The sequence below is a fragment of the Dicentrarchus labrax genome, unplaced genomic scaffold, assembly GCF_905237075.1.
Source record: "Dicentrarchus labrax unplaced genomic scaffold, dlabrax2021, whole genome shotgun sequence".
NCBI lineage: Eukaryota > Metazoa > Chordata > Actinopteri > Moronidae > Dicentrarchus > Dicentrarchus labrax.
The window spans coordinates 6,261,271-6,277,710 of record NW_026136710.1 but is presented as its reverse complement, the minus strand read 5'-3'; the positions used below and the strand labels follow the sequence as shown (position 1 = coordinate 6,277,710).

At 39.2% G+C, this 16,440-nt stretch overlaps 1 protein-coding gene across 1 annotated transcript in view; it reads right to left on the bottom strand.

Annotated features, from left to right (window-relative positions):
* lamc3 (laminin, gamma 3) overlaps nucleotides 1-15,327 on the bottom strand; it is a 99,955-nt gene extending 84,628 nt beyond the window's left edge. The window contains exons 1-2 of the mRNA XM_051412810.1: nucleotides 14,737-15,327; nucleotides 7,065-7,369 (exon numbers count right to left, since the gene is read on the bottom strand). Of these exons, the coding sequence (XP_051268770.1) occupies nucleotides 7,065-7,369; nucleotides 14,737-15,124 (693 nt within the window). The 5' untranslated portion in view covers nucleotides 15,125-15,327. The remainder of the gene's footprint in view (nucleotides 1-7,064; nucleotides 7,370-14,736) is intronic.
* Nucleotides 15,328-16,440: the final 1,113 nt, after the last annotated feature.

Genomic DNA, 16,440 nt, shown 5'->3' with positions numbered 1-16,440 from the left:
AATTATATTTTTGAGTGCTGCCTTCAACCCCGCCTCTTGTATTGAATTGCCTATTTTCTATTTCGTATTTGTAGCTCAAGCGGGAACCAGTATGTCACCATTAGAGAAGAGAATGCCCCACTACCTTTTCTGATGATTCACTGCGTGGAAAAGAACCACTCTTTTGCATTCCACCGGCTTTGTTTTTGCATCAAAGAGGACAGCTGATGTGTTTTTGTCTTTGCTCACTACACCCATCTGTCCCATCACGCTTAAAATAGAGGGGGGATGAGAGATTTAATGAAAGAAATGGTGCAATTGATCCGCCTTTTATTCTAATGGGACAGAGATCACAGTCAATTACGGGGCTTCTCGTCTTGTTGTTTAAGAGGAAGGCAGAGAGGGAGAGGTGGAGTGAAGGAGAGAGGGTGTTTGGCAGGTCTGTTGAGAGATTTGCTTCCCAATCTATGTATTCTTGGCTTATATTGATCCCCCACAGCTTTATAATCAGTGGGTCGATGTCATCCAAAGCATGCTGAAATACAGCCAGCAACACCATTAGTCAGATTTCAATGAAACTAAGGTTTCCATGCTGATCACCCACCCTTTCCTTCTTTACATGGCCTCACCATGAAAATAAAAACATCTGGTTCAATAGGCGAATGAGAAATTACAGTCTCCCCTGTTGTTTTGAAGGGTCATTTGAGCTGTTTTCAAAACTGTGAACGGGTAGGGGAAAAATGCTTCCATTTATAGACTGAAGGAAAGACCTGGTTTGTGTATTCCTGCACATTTATTCCAATCAACAGGAGCAATCAAATTTGAGAGACAGCAACTCATTTAACCATACAAATAAATATGTAAATATTTTATTTAATTGAAGTGACATTATATAATAATTATGATGTTTTGAGGAAAATGCATTTTTGCATTGCTTTCATAACAGCAATCATTAATACAGTAACAACAGTAATAAACACCATGTTCTGTAATAGTTATATTTTCTGTCTACTTTATTATTTTATGTGTAACAGCAGTTTTCACATCTGAATTCATGGAACTTGATGGGGAGTTTAGATAGTGATCTTAATTACTTTGTACACGGAAAATAAATTATTCAACACTTTATGAAAGTAATTTATGCAATCATATTTTACCTCAGGAAAGATTTGATGTCCTGGGCTTGGATACCTACCACATGATGTTTAGTGCAGAAAGCTGTTGAACTTTTCCCACACACTGACTAATGCAATAATTGATTGATTTTTCCATCCAGCTGGTAACAAAGCATGTACGGAACAGCGGGAGTGTTCACAGAGATGTTGACTGCGGAACACCAAAATAAAAAGTGCCTGTTGCTCTTCCCTATTCCTGTAAAAGCTGTGATGCAGCTGACCTTAACAAGCAGGGACAGGGCAAAAATGGAGCTGTGGACCGACACATCTGGGAATCAAACTTTCCTAAACAAACAGACTGAAGACCTTTTTTGCTGAGTCCTCTGAAGTTTAATAAACAAAATGAATCCAATAGAATTAGTTCGATAGACTGAGGCATAAGGGTATTTATTGGAATAGCATTGCCCTTCTGCCAGAACAAGCTGGTGTTTCTATGAGAGAAGTGTGTTTAGACCCACTAAAAAAGTCCCTAAAGTTACTGAGTCATCTGTCAAAGGTTCAACAACTTAAGATGAGATAGAAATATTGTTAATCATTTAGGTTTCATGAATAGATTTTTGTGTGATTCAAACAGACAAAATGTTTTGTTATAGGCTACAATATGAGCTCTCGTAGATTGCCAGGAGTAGGCTTACAAGTAGACTACAATTTAAACCCAACAGTCCAGTCAAAAGTTCAGTATTGGGATCTACAGCGATGCACAGAGGCACTTTGAGCTTAAAGCCAACATCAACCCAATGCTAACACGCTTACCAATACAGTACATGCTGATGTTTAGCTTTCGTAACTTGCAACATTTGCCATGGTGTTCTAAGTGTTAGCATGCTTTGGTAATTAGCACTAAACAAAAGGTACAACTGAGTATGATGGGAAATTTAGTTTTGCAGGTAAAAACCAGAGTATTGGACAACAATTTTGACCCAATGACGCTGCAAGAGGAAAAGTTAAAGGATCGCTAAAGTTAATTTTTCCTGAGGAGTACATGAATGTGTGTACCAAATTTCCCAACAATCCATAGAACAGTCAAGACATTTCACTCAAAACCACAAATGTCAACCTCATGTGGCGCTACAAGAAATGTCAGGGTATCACTAAGGTGATACTCACTCACCTTCAGATACATCGTCTAGGAACCATGTCTGTACAAATTTTGAGCCAATCTGTCCAGTAGATGTTTCAGTCTGGACCAAAATGGTAGACCGACCAACCAGCATGCAGACCTTACTTTGATCATTCAAATGTCCTCCTCTCATTTTACATCTTCCAGTGTACATTATGTAATGAGATAAATTCAATGTGTTGTGGACACAAAAATTAAATGCGACCTTCACTTAATTATGTGACAGCAGCATAAACTGAACTTCAGTTAAAGTTGTGGTTTATAGAAACTTAAATGTTTTTTTCTTTTTTCTATGACTTGTAACTAAACCCAGGTCATTAGAGATTAAGTAAAGAATCCACCACCCCTCACCACAATGCAACTTCCTATCACGCTATGGTTGACTCTCAGACTACCTGTTTCTACCCATGCCTGTTCGCATAATCCATAGTCCCTTAATTCCCTAGTCCCACATAATCCTTTCATGGTGAGAAGAAGTATTTCTTACTCTGTTCATGCATAGTGCCTGTATTTCCAACTGAGAACATAATGCTCACTTTACAAAATTTCAGGAGACTAGGCACAATTCAGTATGTCCTACAAACCTAGACTCCAGCTTGCTCTTGTCCCAGCCTGCCGGAGTCCAGAGTTATATAACAGATAGATAGAGAGACTGAAATAGCGCAGTGGTAGAAGGCTAGTGTGAAGGGATTAATCAGAAAAGGACAGTTAAATAATCTCTGAACTAGAAAACCAGGCTGCAGCTACCTTGTCTTGTAAGCAGTTTAAAACTGCTCTTAGGCAAAACAAAAACATTTAGAACTACCAGTGCAGGAGGTGAAGCACACACTGAGCATGAAGAAAGGGGATGATAGAGGAAATAATGGGGTGGAGATAGAAGATCCTTGCACTTTGGGAAACTTCAAGAGCTTTTGATTGTGGGTTAGATGGTTATTGCCATGCTACAGAAATATGTTTTTATTATTCACTCTGCTTTCTTTGTTGTCCTAGCAAATAGATACAGTACAATCTAGTCCGGCATGCAGAGCCCTCTTTCATGCGGCTTTACGCTGCCTTACTGACAGTAGCATGCCACACAATGTGCCCAACCCATAGCAACACTAAAGCTAATCCAATAGTGCATTTCATTTCTATTTTCACTTGTTGTAGATGCAAGGGGACCTTACAGAGCAGAGATCAGGAGAAAACGTCTTTATCCCGCTGCTCAGTGCGGCTTAGTGTATGCTTGAGAGCTGATGTAGCTTCACCACTGCTGTCTTTCCTCCATCTTTTTTTCTTGAAGAAGGCAAGTTTCTTTCTACTCTGTGGGAGGTTGCAGAGATGTCAAGCATTCAAAGTGCCGTGGTTGATGAGAGGGGAGGTTTTATGAGGAGACAGCATCCGGCACAGAAAGCATGTGTGTGTTAGGGTGAGAGGGGGTGGGGTTAAGGTATGTGTGCCGGCAGAGATACCATTTGTAGCCCTAAGGGCTTGTATTCTGCACCACACTGTTTTGCTTTAAAAATCAAACATCTTAGGGAGGTTAAAGGGTGCAAATTAAGCATCCTTATCAGTTACAAACTATTAGAATCAGCAAATATGCTCTACATTTCAGGAAAAGTAATTATTTGAAGATTAACCAGCTTTTATTCATCATGTCACAATTTCTATTTTAAATCTAACCTTTATATGTAACAGTTTTTATTCATAAAGTAATTTGTTTCAGGGAATGAATAAAAAAATATTCAAATACACCAGCGTAGGAGGACAAAAAGCAATTTCTCTTTGCTTTCAGAGATTTGAAACACAACATATTTCACAGTTGAGTTTCAAAACATCAAGAGTGTGCTAAGAGAAATATTGGGATCGGGTGTGCTATAGCTAAATCATTTTTAAATTGATTTATAACAGTTATATACGGTAAACTGCAAATATACTGACAGGCTGAGCAACACACATCCTCCAAAAATTCCCTCATTGTTACTTTATTACATTTTGGAAGATGGCTTCTTTCTTTGGGAGCAGGTTATGGCTATGCAGGGTTACACTGCATATCCTCCACATAAAGACACCCTTACTCTTCTTATTTAATGATGTGGAGGAGGACAGCTTCCTTTGCAGAGGTGGTAGTCTTGTATTGCCAGACCCATTTTCATACTTTTTTCTCACATTTCAGGAGAAAGGTCAGACAGTAGAACATGTTATCATTATCATTTTCTTGAGGCGCATTTTGCTGAGGGCAATGACTCTTGACTGATCATCGCGGTTTATAGTCCCTATAGATTATCGTTGACGATGTATGTCCATATCATGGTAGACATTTTTGCTGTTGTTATTGTTGTTGTAGAAACAGGGAATAAAAATAGGCAGCATGCACATAGTGTGAGGGACAGTGGAATAAAGTAAAATGCAGAATGAAAACACTAAGACAGTGGGTGGCCTATGTCCACATCCTGTGAATCTGGTTATGGAGGAGGTGGTGGGACTTTTTCTATGAAACAATAAATGAATTATTGAATGAGATTGATTCATCAAGGCTCTCCTGGTGGGGTCATTTACATGGTTTTACTGCATTATTGCCATTGCCTCTGCTTTTAGTGATGGCAACATGGCAACAGTGCAGTTCATTTAACAAGCAGGCAGTAATGGGATGATGAAACCCTGTCTACTGGAAATTACTTTTATATTCATACTATTTGTTTGCAACATTATGGTTCTTCTTGGGAGATGCCACCTGAATTACATATTTTATAAACATAATGAGGAAATGTTTTGAATTAAAGTGTCAAAGTCCTGCACTTAGTATGCCCACCACCCCCCTCTAACCACATCCCTACAGGGTTTATGTGGTACAAGAAGGGTACATCATATACTCCTTACATCCTCAAAAGACAAAACATAAAAACAATTTAATCCAGGTAGGGATTACCTTTACTCCTGTACTTGGCAAATATGTTTACATAATTTATAGGAGACATTCTGGCCTTAATGTGCATTCAGAGCGACAATTTTACCACTGGAATGTTTATATTTATTCACCCAAAATGGCCAATGTACCAACTCTATGTTAGCTATAAACTAGCTAGCAATGGACACACCAGCTGTGTTTGTGGGAGCGTGCCTGTGTGTTTGTGTTCAGCTCAGCCGCTCATTGATCTCAGAACTCACCAGAAACTCAATTTCTTTCCGTAATTACCCTCCAGTCTCTCTCCATTTTGCTCTTGTCTCTGTACATTCATGAAGCAGATTCATTTGAAACATTTTCAACTATTGCAGACTAGACTTTTCTCAATTCGTGCCGCCCCGGGCGAATTTTCCATTGACTTCACATGCGATCGTGCCACCTCTAAAATTCACTTTATGTTCTGTCTGAACACACAGTTCGATTTTGAGGTTAGACCAGAGAAAATCAAATATCAGCTACTGTCTCTCAATACATTTTGCTGTAGATTTCTGCATCTGATTGACAATGGCACTTCTTGGACAATCTCAGTACCATATCCTGATCTTCTATTTCTGGCCACGCATAAACATGTGTTTCATACGTTTAGAAATGAAGGTATTATTACTGTAGGTATCATCGTGATTTATCTTCCTTATAGATGGTCCTGTAGGATATCTGCTCTAATTAGCTAATTTACTGTACTTAATTTATTGTGACATGGTTACTTTTACTTTTGCTGCATTACAAGTTACAGTCAGCAATGGTGCAACATGAAAATACTGTCATATGTAATTTTCCCTTATGGCAGATATAGCCACTGATCTACACACACACGACAGCTAAGATCCTCAGTAATAAATAACATCTCTAAAAGTTTTTCACTTAAGTAGCGGAGCAAAGCACATGCATGAACAGATGCACGCATGCATACTCAAAGCCCTGTCAGAAAAAAAGGAGTGGTTGCATTAAGTGCTTTATTTACTAATTTTTAGCCACGCTTTACTGTGCCCACCCCTCCCAGGCTTTCCCCCAAGAGGCTGCCATTAATTCAGCACAGCCCTCTCACTGCTTCATTAATGTTAATCAGAGCTAAACATAACATTAGATTCCCTTCAGCATCCTTTGAAAAAGGCTTGAAGGCATGCCTGTATATGTGCATAACTACAGTATGTTTGTTTAGTATAAAAGGGTTCTGATGTTCAAGTCTACACTTGAGGTGGTGTCCAGGAGCATCACGTGCAGTAATCAACATTAAAGCACTCTTACAACATGCTATGTGAGAAAAAAATCATCTGTTGTGTCTCAGTGGTGAATAATAACCCCCCTTTGAACAAAACTAAGACAGATTTCTTTTTCTAAAACTTTTTAGAAAAATATATTGGAAAGGTCAACACAAGCAGAATACAAAAACAATTTGTCTCTTCTAAGAAATATTTATTTTGCGTTAATACAATTTTTTTTCAAAAATAAGTTTTTTGTAACTGATTTTGCTACAGTAAGTCTGTAATATCTGTATTATAGATGATGTGATGCTATGCAGTAAATTATGGTACATATAGTTTGATTTCTTAAGCAGCTAGAGAAACAGTTCAATTCAATCTAAATATAAAGTTATTGGTCACATACTATTGGTCATATTTCTAAATAATAAAGAAATAGGGACTTAATAATTATATATAAATAAATAGGCTTTTACCAATGCAAAGATACTAGAAACGATTCACGGTGAGTTCATCCCAAATTGTATCCGATGCACTCCCTTTTAATTGCCATGGTATCTTGAACCTTTATGCCAGTGCAGCAATGTGAATCACAAATAAAAATGTTTTTATCATAACCATAACATATCTACAAAATGTGACCTCACCTGCAAAACCACGCTTTGGTCAAAGTTGTATGCACTGGGCCGTCCCTCCAGGGTGGAGAAAGCCACGTTTCCTCCGGTCAGCGGTGAGATATCACTAAACTCATCTGTACATAGAGCAGTCCTCTCATCATCTCCTGGGCGAATGTAAGCCTTAGCATTCTTCATGTAGGTCTTCTTACAAGAGGCGCTGTAATACTGGTAAGGCAACCACGGCCCATCCTCTTCTGTGCGCTTGTAGACGGCGAAGCTCTCCGGTCGGCTGGTGTAGAATTTTAATCGTATATAGGTTATCTCAAAAGCCTTCCCTGTGGAAAAAGAGATATGATTAGCTTTGAAAGGAATCATTGAAAGAATTACTGTTAGAACTAGATGCATTGTAGTTACACAGTTAGATCAGGGCTGGTTATGTAAGAGACAAATACCTTGGGGTGATAGCTTAGGGCCCAGGAGCAAAGAAAAAAAACGGACATAATTGCATTATAGAAAGAAGGAAAACAATAGGGGATAGGCTTAATTTCCCGTGCCTCCATGCAGGGTAAATGAATGTCATTCCTGCAGGAGTAGAAGAATACCCAGGATTATTTTCTCATTATCCAGATCATAATGGGCCCCAGAAGTGAAACATAGGTCAAAGGGAAAGAGACAAAAAAGTATTTCTTTCTTATATTAACTATAAGAATAAACCAATGAGTGTAAAATCACAGAAGGGAAAAGTGCCTGTATTGTCATCACTGGTTGAAGATATAGTCTGATGCAATATTTAAGGTGAAACAACAAAGCCCCAGACCTAATCAATAGAAAAGTGATTGGTCAAACATGGAAAACACTAACGAGTGTCATGGGGGGACAAGTATGCCACAGAATTAAACATATTGATTGAATGATACATCTAAGGTGAGGTTTTAGTGGTACATCAGCCATTTGGGGGCATGGAGAGAAAAAAAGAGAGAAAGTAAGACTTTTCATAGGTTTGTATTCCCCCTAAAGCAGTGATTCGACTTCAATCTATGAAGAAGGAAAAGGGTTTCAGAGCACAATCTCTGCCTGTGGAAGAACGGAAGCAAATGAGGAGATATACCCAGATTTCCATTTGAGTTGGCATTGGGGGATTTAGCAGATCTGACTAGGTTGCACTGTAATTGCTGTTGCATTGTAACTGAAGAAATATCTGAAAAGTAATTTCTGAAGGTGCATAATAAGTGGAGGGACGAGTCTCCCAGGTATATGTTTAATTAAATGAGAGGAAAGGTTAGCAGAAAGAATGCATTTTGGCATCTTTTTTGCATATTGCATACTCATATGGCTTGAATTAATGGGTGCTTTTTCTTCAAAATGCTTCCTGTGTGGAAAACTGGAGTGGGGAAGTCATTAATTTGCAACATAGGTGTTGTCCTTATTTGGTATAGTAGGGAAGCTGACATCTTCTTTCCTGATCTCAAAGCAAACAGAGAATCAATGTTTCGTTTCGATTGAGTGGTGTCATTTCCTACCATTGTTTACTCAGTGTGGAAACTTCAAACAATAATCTTGGCGCCATATCAGGGACACTTGCTGAGATATACTTCCTGAATATGAACACACATTAAGAATCTGCCAAATGTTGTGCAGCTTTACGGGGGATTAACTGGGCAGACACGAACTGAAGTCATATTGAGACCAGAGTGAGAAGTAACATGTAGAAACTCTCTTAACAGGCTTCTTCATTGCACTCATGGGGATTTTTTTCTACATCATTAGATACTAAGTCTCAGCCGTTCTGCACATTCATACAGGGATGCCATCCACTGGTACAGCCATAATGACATCTGTTGCTTTTCTCTGCCAAGTCAGAACTAGGCATCTCTGTCTCTTGTCTCTGCAGCAATCTCTAATGGTATCTTTCCTTTAGGAGAACTAAGATCATTTAGCTTTCATTTACTCCCTGCATGAGGTGAGTTCAGCCCTGCGGGTACTGAGTCACAAGCATAAAAGAGGCACAAGATGAAACATTTGTTGGATATCCCCTGTGATGAAATGCAGACTAATTGCAAATGATATTTGTATGTTTTTATGCAGAATGTTCAATGATTCGTGATTTATCCTCATTCAGGAGCGCATACTTCATGTATTCATTGGAGTTTGAGGGCACATCAGAGGGCTTTTTTTAGTTCTTGCATTTTAACCAAAAACAGTACACATAACAAAAACTATCTATAGATAAAGACCCCCTCATGGTAGAATTCACACATTTATTTTCACAGTTTGAAGAAGAAGTCACACTCTGTTCACTGAGCGACAGGTCTTTGAGCACTGAAAATTAAGACAAGTTTGGAAACCTATTAAAAACAGCCTGGTGTGACTTTACAGGGCTGATTCGGAATCATGTGGCATCACAAATCAAACCACAGCTGTTCATATGTCGTGCACAGACACACCAATAAAATGACTATTTGGACTACTTTAAGAGTAAAGGCTGGGAGCTGTAGCAGTACAGCATCTGACCTGCTTTGAGTCATTAGTGTCAACTTAACACAGCTGCTCTCGTCTGCCCAGACTGAGACAGGCTGAGACTAAACTCACCACAAGTGCTGTAGACTCAATATTTACAATCTGTTTACTCCAAGCTGAGATTTTTGTGATCAGCAAATACACGGATGAGTGGATTTATCTTCTAATCGTGCTGCGTCTCAAAGTTTACAAATGAAATAGAATAGAAGAAAGGAATTGCATCTCATATGTGTGCCAATGATCTGGCTGTGAGAGAGTCATGCCAACTGTGGTAGACTTTCATAATTATTTTACATCTCAGACAGGATGTTGCTTTTCTTTGACGGCGCTGAATGAGAACCAGCTGCAGACATCAATGTGTGCTGTTAGAATGTGCGTGTGTGTGTTTCTCAAGTCTTTGGGAAAAACCTGACCCCCATTCCTTACCAGCAAACCGCCCAGAATTTTCTTTTTTTCTCCCCCCTTCTTCCTCATTATGTTTTGTTTACTCCCCTTGAAGCAGCAGAGCTCCCCCTTTTCTTTCTACTCTTCCACAGACCCACTATGACCTGGCTGCAGTATGTGTCCCTACATCCTACTGCTGTGTTTATCATCCCAGCATTTGCCTGTATTCCCTTCAGAGAGAGCTTGTTTTGTTTGGAGAGGCAAAAGAAAACAGTAATGTCGAAGACACCCCCCACCAGCAACCCAGATGGATCACAGAGCTTTCATATGGAACAAAGGATGCCACACATACAAAATTTATGTACATTCAGTTACATAAAATTGTGTGTTATGAAAACACAATTATCCCTTTTTGAAGAATGCTAGAATAACCCACAGGCATCAGGTAACACATGTTTGGGAGATGTGCCGAGAGGGTCAAAGGTCAATTTAGTCTGAGGGAGACAGACTTGTGGGTGTTGGGATTGTTTGAAGAATAACAAACCCTCCAGACAACGCAGAACATACCTCCGCAGCAGCAGCATTGCCACCTTTCGTGAGTAAAAGAAATAGCGATTATAAACAACAAAGCCTCAAAACACAGCCAGATGTCAACTTGCTATTGGAAATCAATATTCTCCATTTGACGCAGGCACTTCTTCCTTCAGCGCACGTGATATAACAGTTCCTCTATGGTCAAAGCTTTGACATTTTCAACTTCTGTCATCATTTTGTCCCTGTGTCTTGTTCCTTTGAAGCAGGGCTTTTTGATGAGGAGCGCCCACTCTCCACCTACAGAGGAGGGGGGAGGAAATCTGATCTGTCAAGAAAGTTTCTAGTTTTGAACAAGAACTGTCTTCACTGACATATTGCTGGAAGTCCAAACACACACATATACAAAAAATATAGTTTAGGTGATTCATCTGACAATAGATGAAATTACTCGTAGTGACAAACACATTGTCACAGCAGACAAAATTTTTTAGCTGAAAGCCCAAAAAACCCACTGTATGCTTCTTAAACGGCAGACAGACTAGAGTAAACGACTAACTGGTTAACATGATGTAGCATTAAGCAGCTAAAAAGCCAGATATTGGTGAAATTGGTGGAGACCATAAATAGAGCTATAAGGACTATATATACTATAAGGTGGCCAGAAACACAAATTCAGATTAATGATAAAGCTGTTCTATGTCTGCTTGATCAGTAAAAAGGCATCTGTAACTACATCCTTATCCCTAACACAGACTTTGAAACCCTTTTATTTCTTATTTAGAATTCTGCTACCAATTAGACAAGCTGTCAGTCAACCTAATCTATGGTTCAAGTCCAAAATTTGCCCCTAGATGTGACCTACAGTATGTCTTGTGCTCTTACTGGTTGTATGCAGTTGGAGAGGGTCCACAGAAATTATGAGTATCCATCCATCCATCCACATTTTTTATCCATTTATCCTGTACACAGCAGTGAGGAGTGGAGTCTATCTCAGCACACATTCTACCTCAGGGTAACAGATTTTCACTCGCATTCACCCACATGGGCCAAATTTGAGTTAATCAAAGGTTGGGCAAGAATTCCTGCAGGCTTGTTTTCCTAGTTTTTAGTTTCCTATAGTACAGGAGCACACCGTTTCAGTTTATTAATTGATTACCTGCATTATTTAACATGGAAATATGTTTACTTGTCAAGAGTAAGATAAGAAGATTTGACATAAATAATGTCTGTCTGTAAATCAATGGCCTCCTGGAATCTCAACCGGTTACCTGACAACCGTAAAATGACAGCAAGACTGCAGAAGGCAACATATTGCAAACAAGATGTTAATTAGATGTTAACAACATGTTACTCATTAGCTTTATATGTGCCATTTTATTTAGCTTTGGACAAAGCCAGGCTTTCATGCAAAGCTAAGCTAACCATCTAGTGGCTTCAGCTTCATTTTCAGTGGATAGATATGAGAGTGGTATACATTTTCACATCTAACAAGAAAGCCAAAAAGCGTATTTCCCAAAATGTCTAACTATTCGTTTAAGATTAAATGGAGGAGTGATTGTGGGCTGTGTAGGTCAATTTGTTATTGGGTTTGCTGGCTTGTTATCAACCTGCCTGTGGCACAATAGGCCTGTAGAATAGTTACAGCTGACTTCTCTTGATTTGGTAATATATTCAGTATTTGGACATTATGCTGTTTGTCATTTGCAGAGCCAGAGGAGAGTAAAACCAAAGAGGGGACTGGTTAAACAGCACAGGAGATACTGTTTTCAACCCCTGTATTTAAACTGAGACCAAATTTAATTTATTAAAAGTAAAAAAAATATATATATTAATTTAGATTATTTCGTATTAATTTAGTTCAATAATGGAGGGGGGTGGCAGTTCCTGTATATGTCCTTGTACGACCCTCTGTTACAGACACACACACACACACACACGTACACACACACACACACACACACACACACACACACACACACACATAGCAGCTCAACAAATACATGGAAAAGGGAAAGGTAATTTCATACAAAGATTTGTATTAATGCTTTGTAACATTAATCGCCACCATTTAATTCAGTTAAAGTGACAAATGTGGTCTGTTACTTATTACAGCAGTTTTCCACAGCATGGTAATGGGATAATGATGCTAATGGCTCAAGCTGGTCTCAAAAATTTTGTGAGATGAGGAATGTCTTCAAATGCAAATAAGTATGCAGTGTACAAAGAGTGAGTCAAATGCATTTTCTCCAAGGAAAATAAGTAGGCAATCCTAAGAACTTACTAACACAGAAATAATGCAGCGTGGTAAAATTGGTGCATGGTTAAACATTTGCTTTGAACTGTGAAGACCAAGGTTTAATTCTAAGTCCAGCACAAATCAAGTGAAGTTTAATTATTTAAGCTGATGGTTTTCACATTTTACTATGACTATACCCTAATCCCAAACATTTACCATATCTGCTCATAGTGTAACCAAGCTTTTACCCAGCCTAAATTTATCCTCATCCTAACCGTGGTATGCTTGAGCCAGTTATATTGACTGTTTGTCAAGCTTTTCAAGTGCTGAACAAAAAAGAAGTGTCCAAACTGAACTACTGTCAGACAAACGTCATGCTGAAGAAACTTAATGTCTACATAATACAAAAAAAATCTTACTTTTACTTAATAATGCACTTGTGCTTTCAATAAGTTGTATCAAATGGAAAGGCAAACACAAAGTCTTTCTCAGTTTCTATAACAGCTGCACATCTTCCTGAAAAGTTCTGGTACCTTCTGTTGCTGGTTTAAACTGATACAGTGAAGACAAGTTGTTTGCTGTTTAGATATTTAGCTGTAATTCTTTGGTTACAATTGAGTTTGACAGTAACTGTGTTAACTATAGGTGTTTGAACACATTTCAAAAAACCCATAAACTAAATTCAGCTTAAAATACATTTGTAAGGGATTTCTCTCTAAAAGTTTTGTGAAAACTTTCATGAAGGGGAAATTAACATAATTTCAAGTGACAGTACCCCTGCTGACCAAGTCCCTGGCTATGGAAAAATGATTCTGGCTGGGGGGTTAATGGAAGTTACCTCAATGAAACGTAAGTATCTCTTTTGAATTCCAAATGCATTTCATGTAAATGCTTGGTTAACTTCAGTTGGTCCCAATTTCCTTATCATAGTCTTATTTCTACCAAACTTAGGGCTTTTCTGCATGTTATTGGCCTCTTATTGCCTAGAATTTCTCCTAAAATATTAAATGACTTCTGCTCCATTTACAGACAACAGGTCAGTTGTACATGTAGTAAAACATGAAACCTAAAGATGCTTAATTGAGCCTGTAGCAGAAGATTAACATTGAATTTGTAATGTGATGTAATGTGAAATGTGGATTTCATGCTACAATGGTTATGTAAAGGTTGATTTGTGGTCATGGTCTGGCCCAAATCATGCTGGGGACATGTTTCTATGAAGTCTGTGTGTCATGGCTGCATTCTTGTTGAGTTTGGGCCCAAATAATACCCTACAAAATACCTGATCAGCTTGAGTTGTGACTGTATTGTGGCAGCAGATTCGGATGGGTTCATCACCAATACTCCATGGTGGTATGTGGGCTGAATGAAAGTAAACGTGGGCCAACACTGAGCCATCACTCAGTTGCTATCTAGGCATGTCAGATGCAACTGGGTGTCATCCTCATCCCCTTTAAATCCAACAAAATTCTCAGACATGCCCTTGTGGCTATGCACTCACAAACTCTCCAAGTTTAAGCCACGTCTGAGCCAAAGTGTTTTTCATTTAGACAGCTCAGATCTGCAACTGAATAATACAAATCATGTGTTGTTAAGCACAGCTGTTTTGTATTAAATATTTTCTCATCAATTCACTACCAGTACATAAAGTAAAGACAGTTTGTCAGACAGAAAAGAAAAGTGAAAAACTGAAGACTCTTAAACTCAACTGATGTGAGGAAAACTAATATGAACCATTGTGAAATCCCATCATGACCCTCTTAACTCTAGAAACCATCTGCATTTAATCTATAACTGATATTCTATTCCTGGACACAGCAAATGCAGTGCATGTGAAACCCTTTCAAGCACTTTAAAATAAAACAGGACATTATACACAACATTATAGTAACAGAGACCATAACTGAACCCTGAGCACACATTCTTGACCTACATCCCTCCACCCTCCTCCCTACTGTGCAAGTCGAGGAAAGTCAAACCAATAGATTCTGGGGTTCAGAGTGAACTGAAGATGTGCTGCTGTGCTCTTACCCAGGTGAAGGGTGAGGTTGACAGAATTGGGGTGCTGGATACCATAAAACATAGACTGGCTCTGCCACCACGTGGGCTCCTCATTCCTGTTGAAGTCTGTCAGGAGGCTGGCATTGTGGCTCAGGTGTGGATCTGAGGCATCACAGTAGTGGCATGAGCGTGTTGAGCCAGTCTGCATGCAGTAGTCCTCAGGTGGGGAACCACACACGTTTGATGCCACCACAGTACGACTGAAGGCAACGTTCTCAAACTTGGGCATGCAACGGCTTGGGGCGCCCTCCTCGTCATAGCAAGAGTCCATTGCGGCCCAAACAAGGAAGTGGCAGTGTAGATGAAGAGAGAGCAGAAGGGCCAGGAGAGGGACGCTCACAGCAAAGGATGTATCCATGTCTATATGCAGTAACAATTACATTTACACTTCACAAACAGACTTTCACATTCATATATTCTGATACAAAGCCGCAAATGCATCAAGATCCTGACTTGAGACAAGTAATCCAACAAGAAAAAAGTCCAGTCCAATGTGACTCTCTGTTCTGTCTCTGTTAAGTCTCCAGCATGTGTTCTCCCTCTGTGGAGTGGAATGAAGTTTGTGCAAGAACTCCTCTAATCAGGGGCAGCATGAGACAGACAGAGGAGGGACAGAGGTGGGGGCTGGAGGGTAGAAGAAGTTCATGAAAACTTCTCCACCTGCTGGTCAATACAGGCACCACACCACCATTATCTTCAGATGTAAAGCAGACTTGGGTAAAAGAATCTCTTTTGACAGGAAAAACACATTCTATAACATCTGTAAAAAATGCAGCCGTGAGGTTGTTGCACCTCTGGGCATTGAGATAGTGAGTACCAAAGCACCTGCATTCACCACTTACAGGAACACACAATATCATCGATATGGTGATAAATGTACTTGGCAGTTGGCCCCGGAGCAGGACGTTCTGGTAAATGCTGACTCTGGTGATTCACAGTAGAAGACTAGAGGTGCTAAAACTGTCGGGAATATTTCAGCAGGCACGGCTCATCTCCATAAAGGGATGTCGCTCAGGGGAGTTCTGTGACCTAAAGGGACAATTTATTTATACAAATAGTGTGAATAGAGTGAAAGAGCTACACTGCTTTTTGAGCTAGATCCACTAAAAGCCTAGCTATCGTGAAAAGTTGGAAGTCATTTGCATATTCCTGTAATTCATACTGACTGCTTGGGGTCCTATATGTAACCCATCCATCAATGTTTGATTGGACTTAGCCATCAATTAAAATATGGGGAAACTATGACAAGTAATTATAAGTCATTGCAGTCACCAATACTAACAGAACTCCTTTCAATTTTAGCAAAACAGACATTTTGTGTTATCTTCATACAGATTGTAACTAATTACCAAGCAAGGTTTACTAAAGACGTATATGTGGATTTTGGGGCTGGGACAAGAGAACATTGTCATCTTCGCTTAGACGATTAATCAAAATAGTTTTAGATTAGTTTCTATTGACTGGTTAATTGTCTTTAGCAATCTTTAGATCAAATTTTATTCAAAACTTAGTCAAACCTGACTACTGTGCTACCATTACATTTGTTTTCCCACCAACTACAGTTCCAAAGTTGAAGGAAGTCCCTCAAGGGAAAAGTCCAACAAGTGGCTGTAAAGAGCACCAACCAACAGGGTGTAATGCCTAAATTTATACATTTTTTTAGTGTTGCTGAAT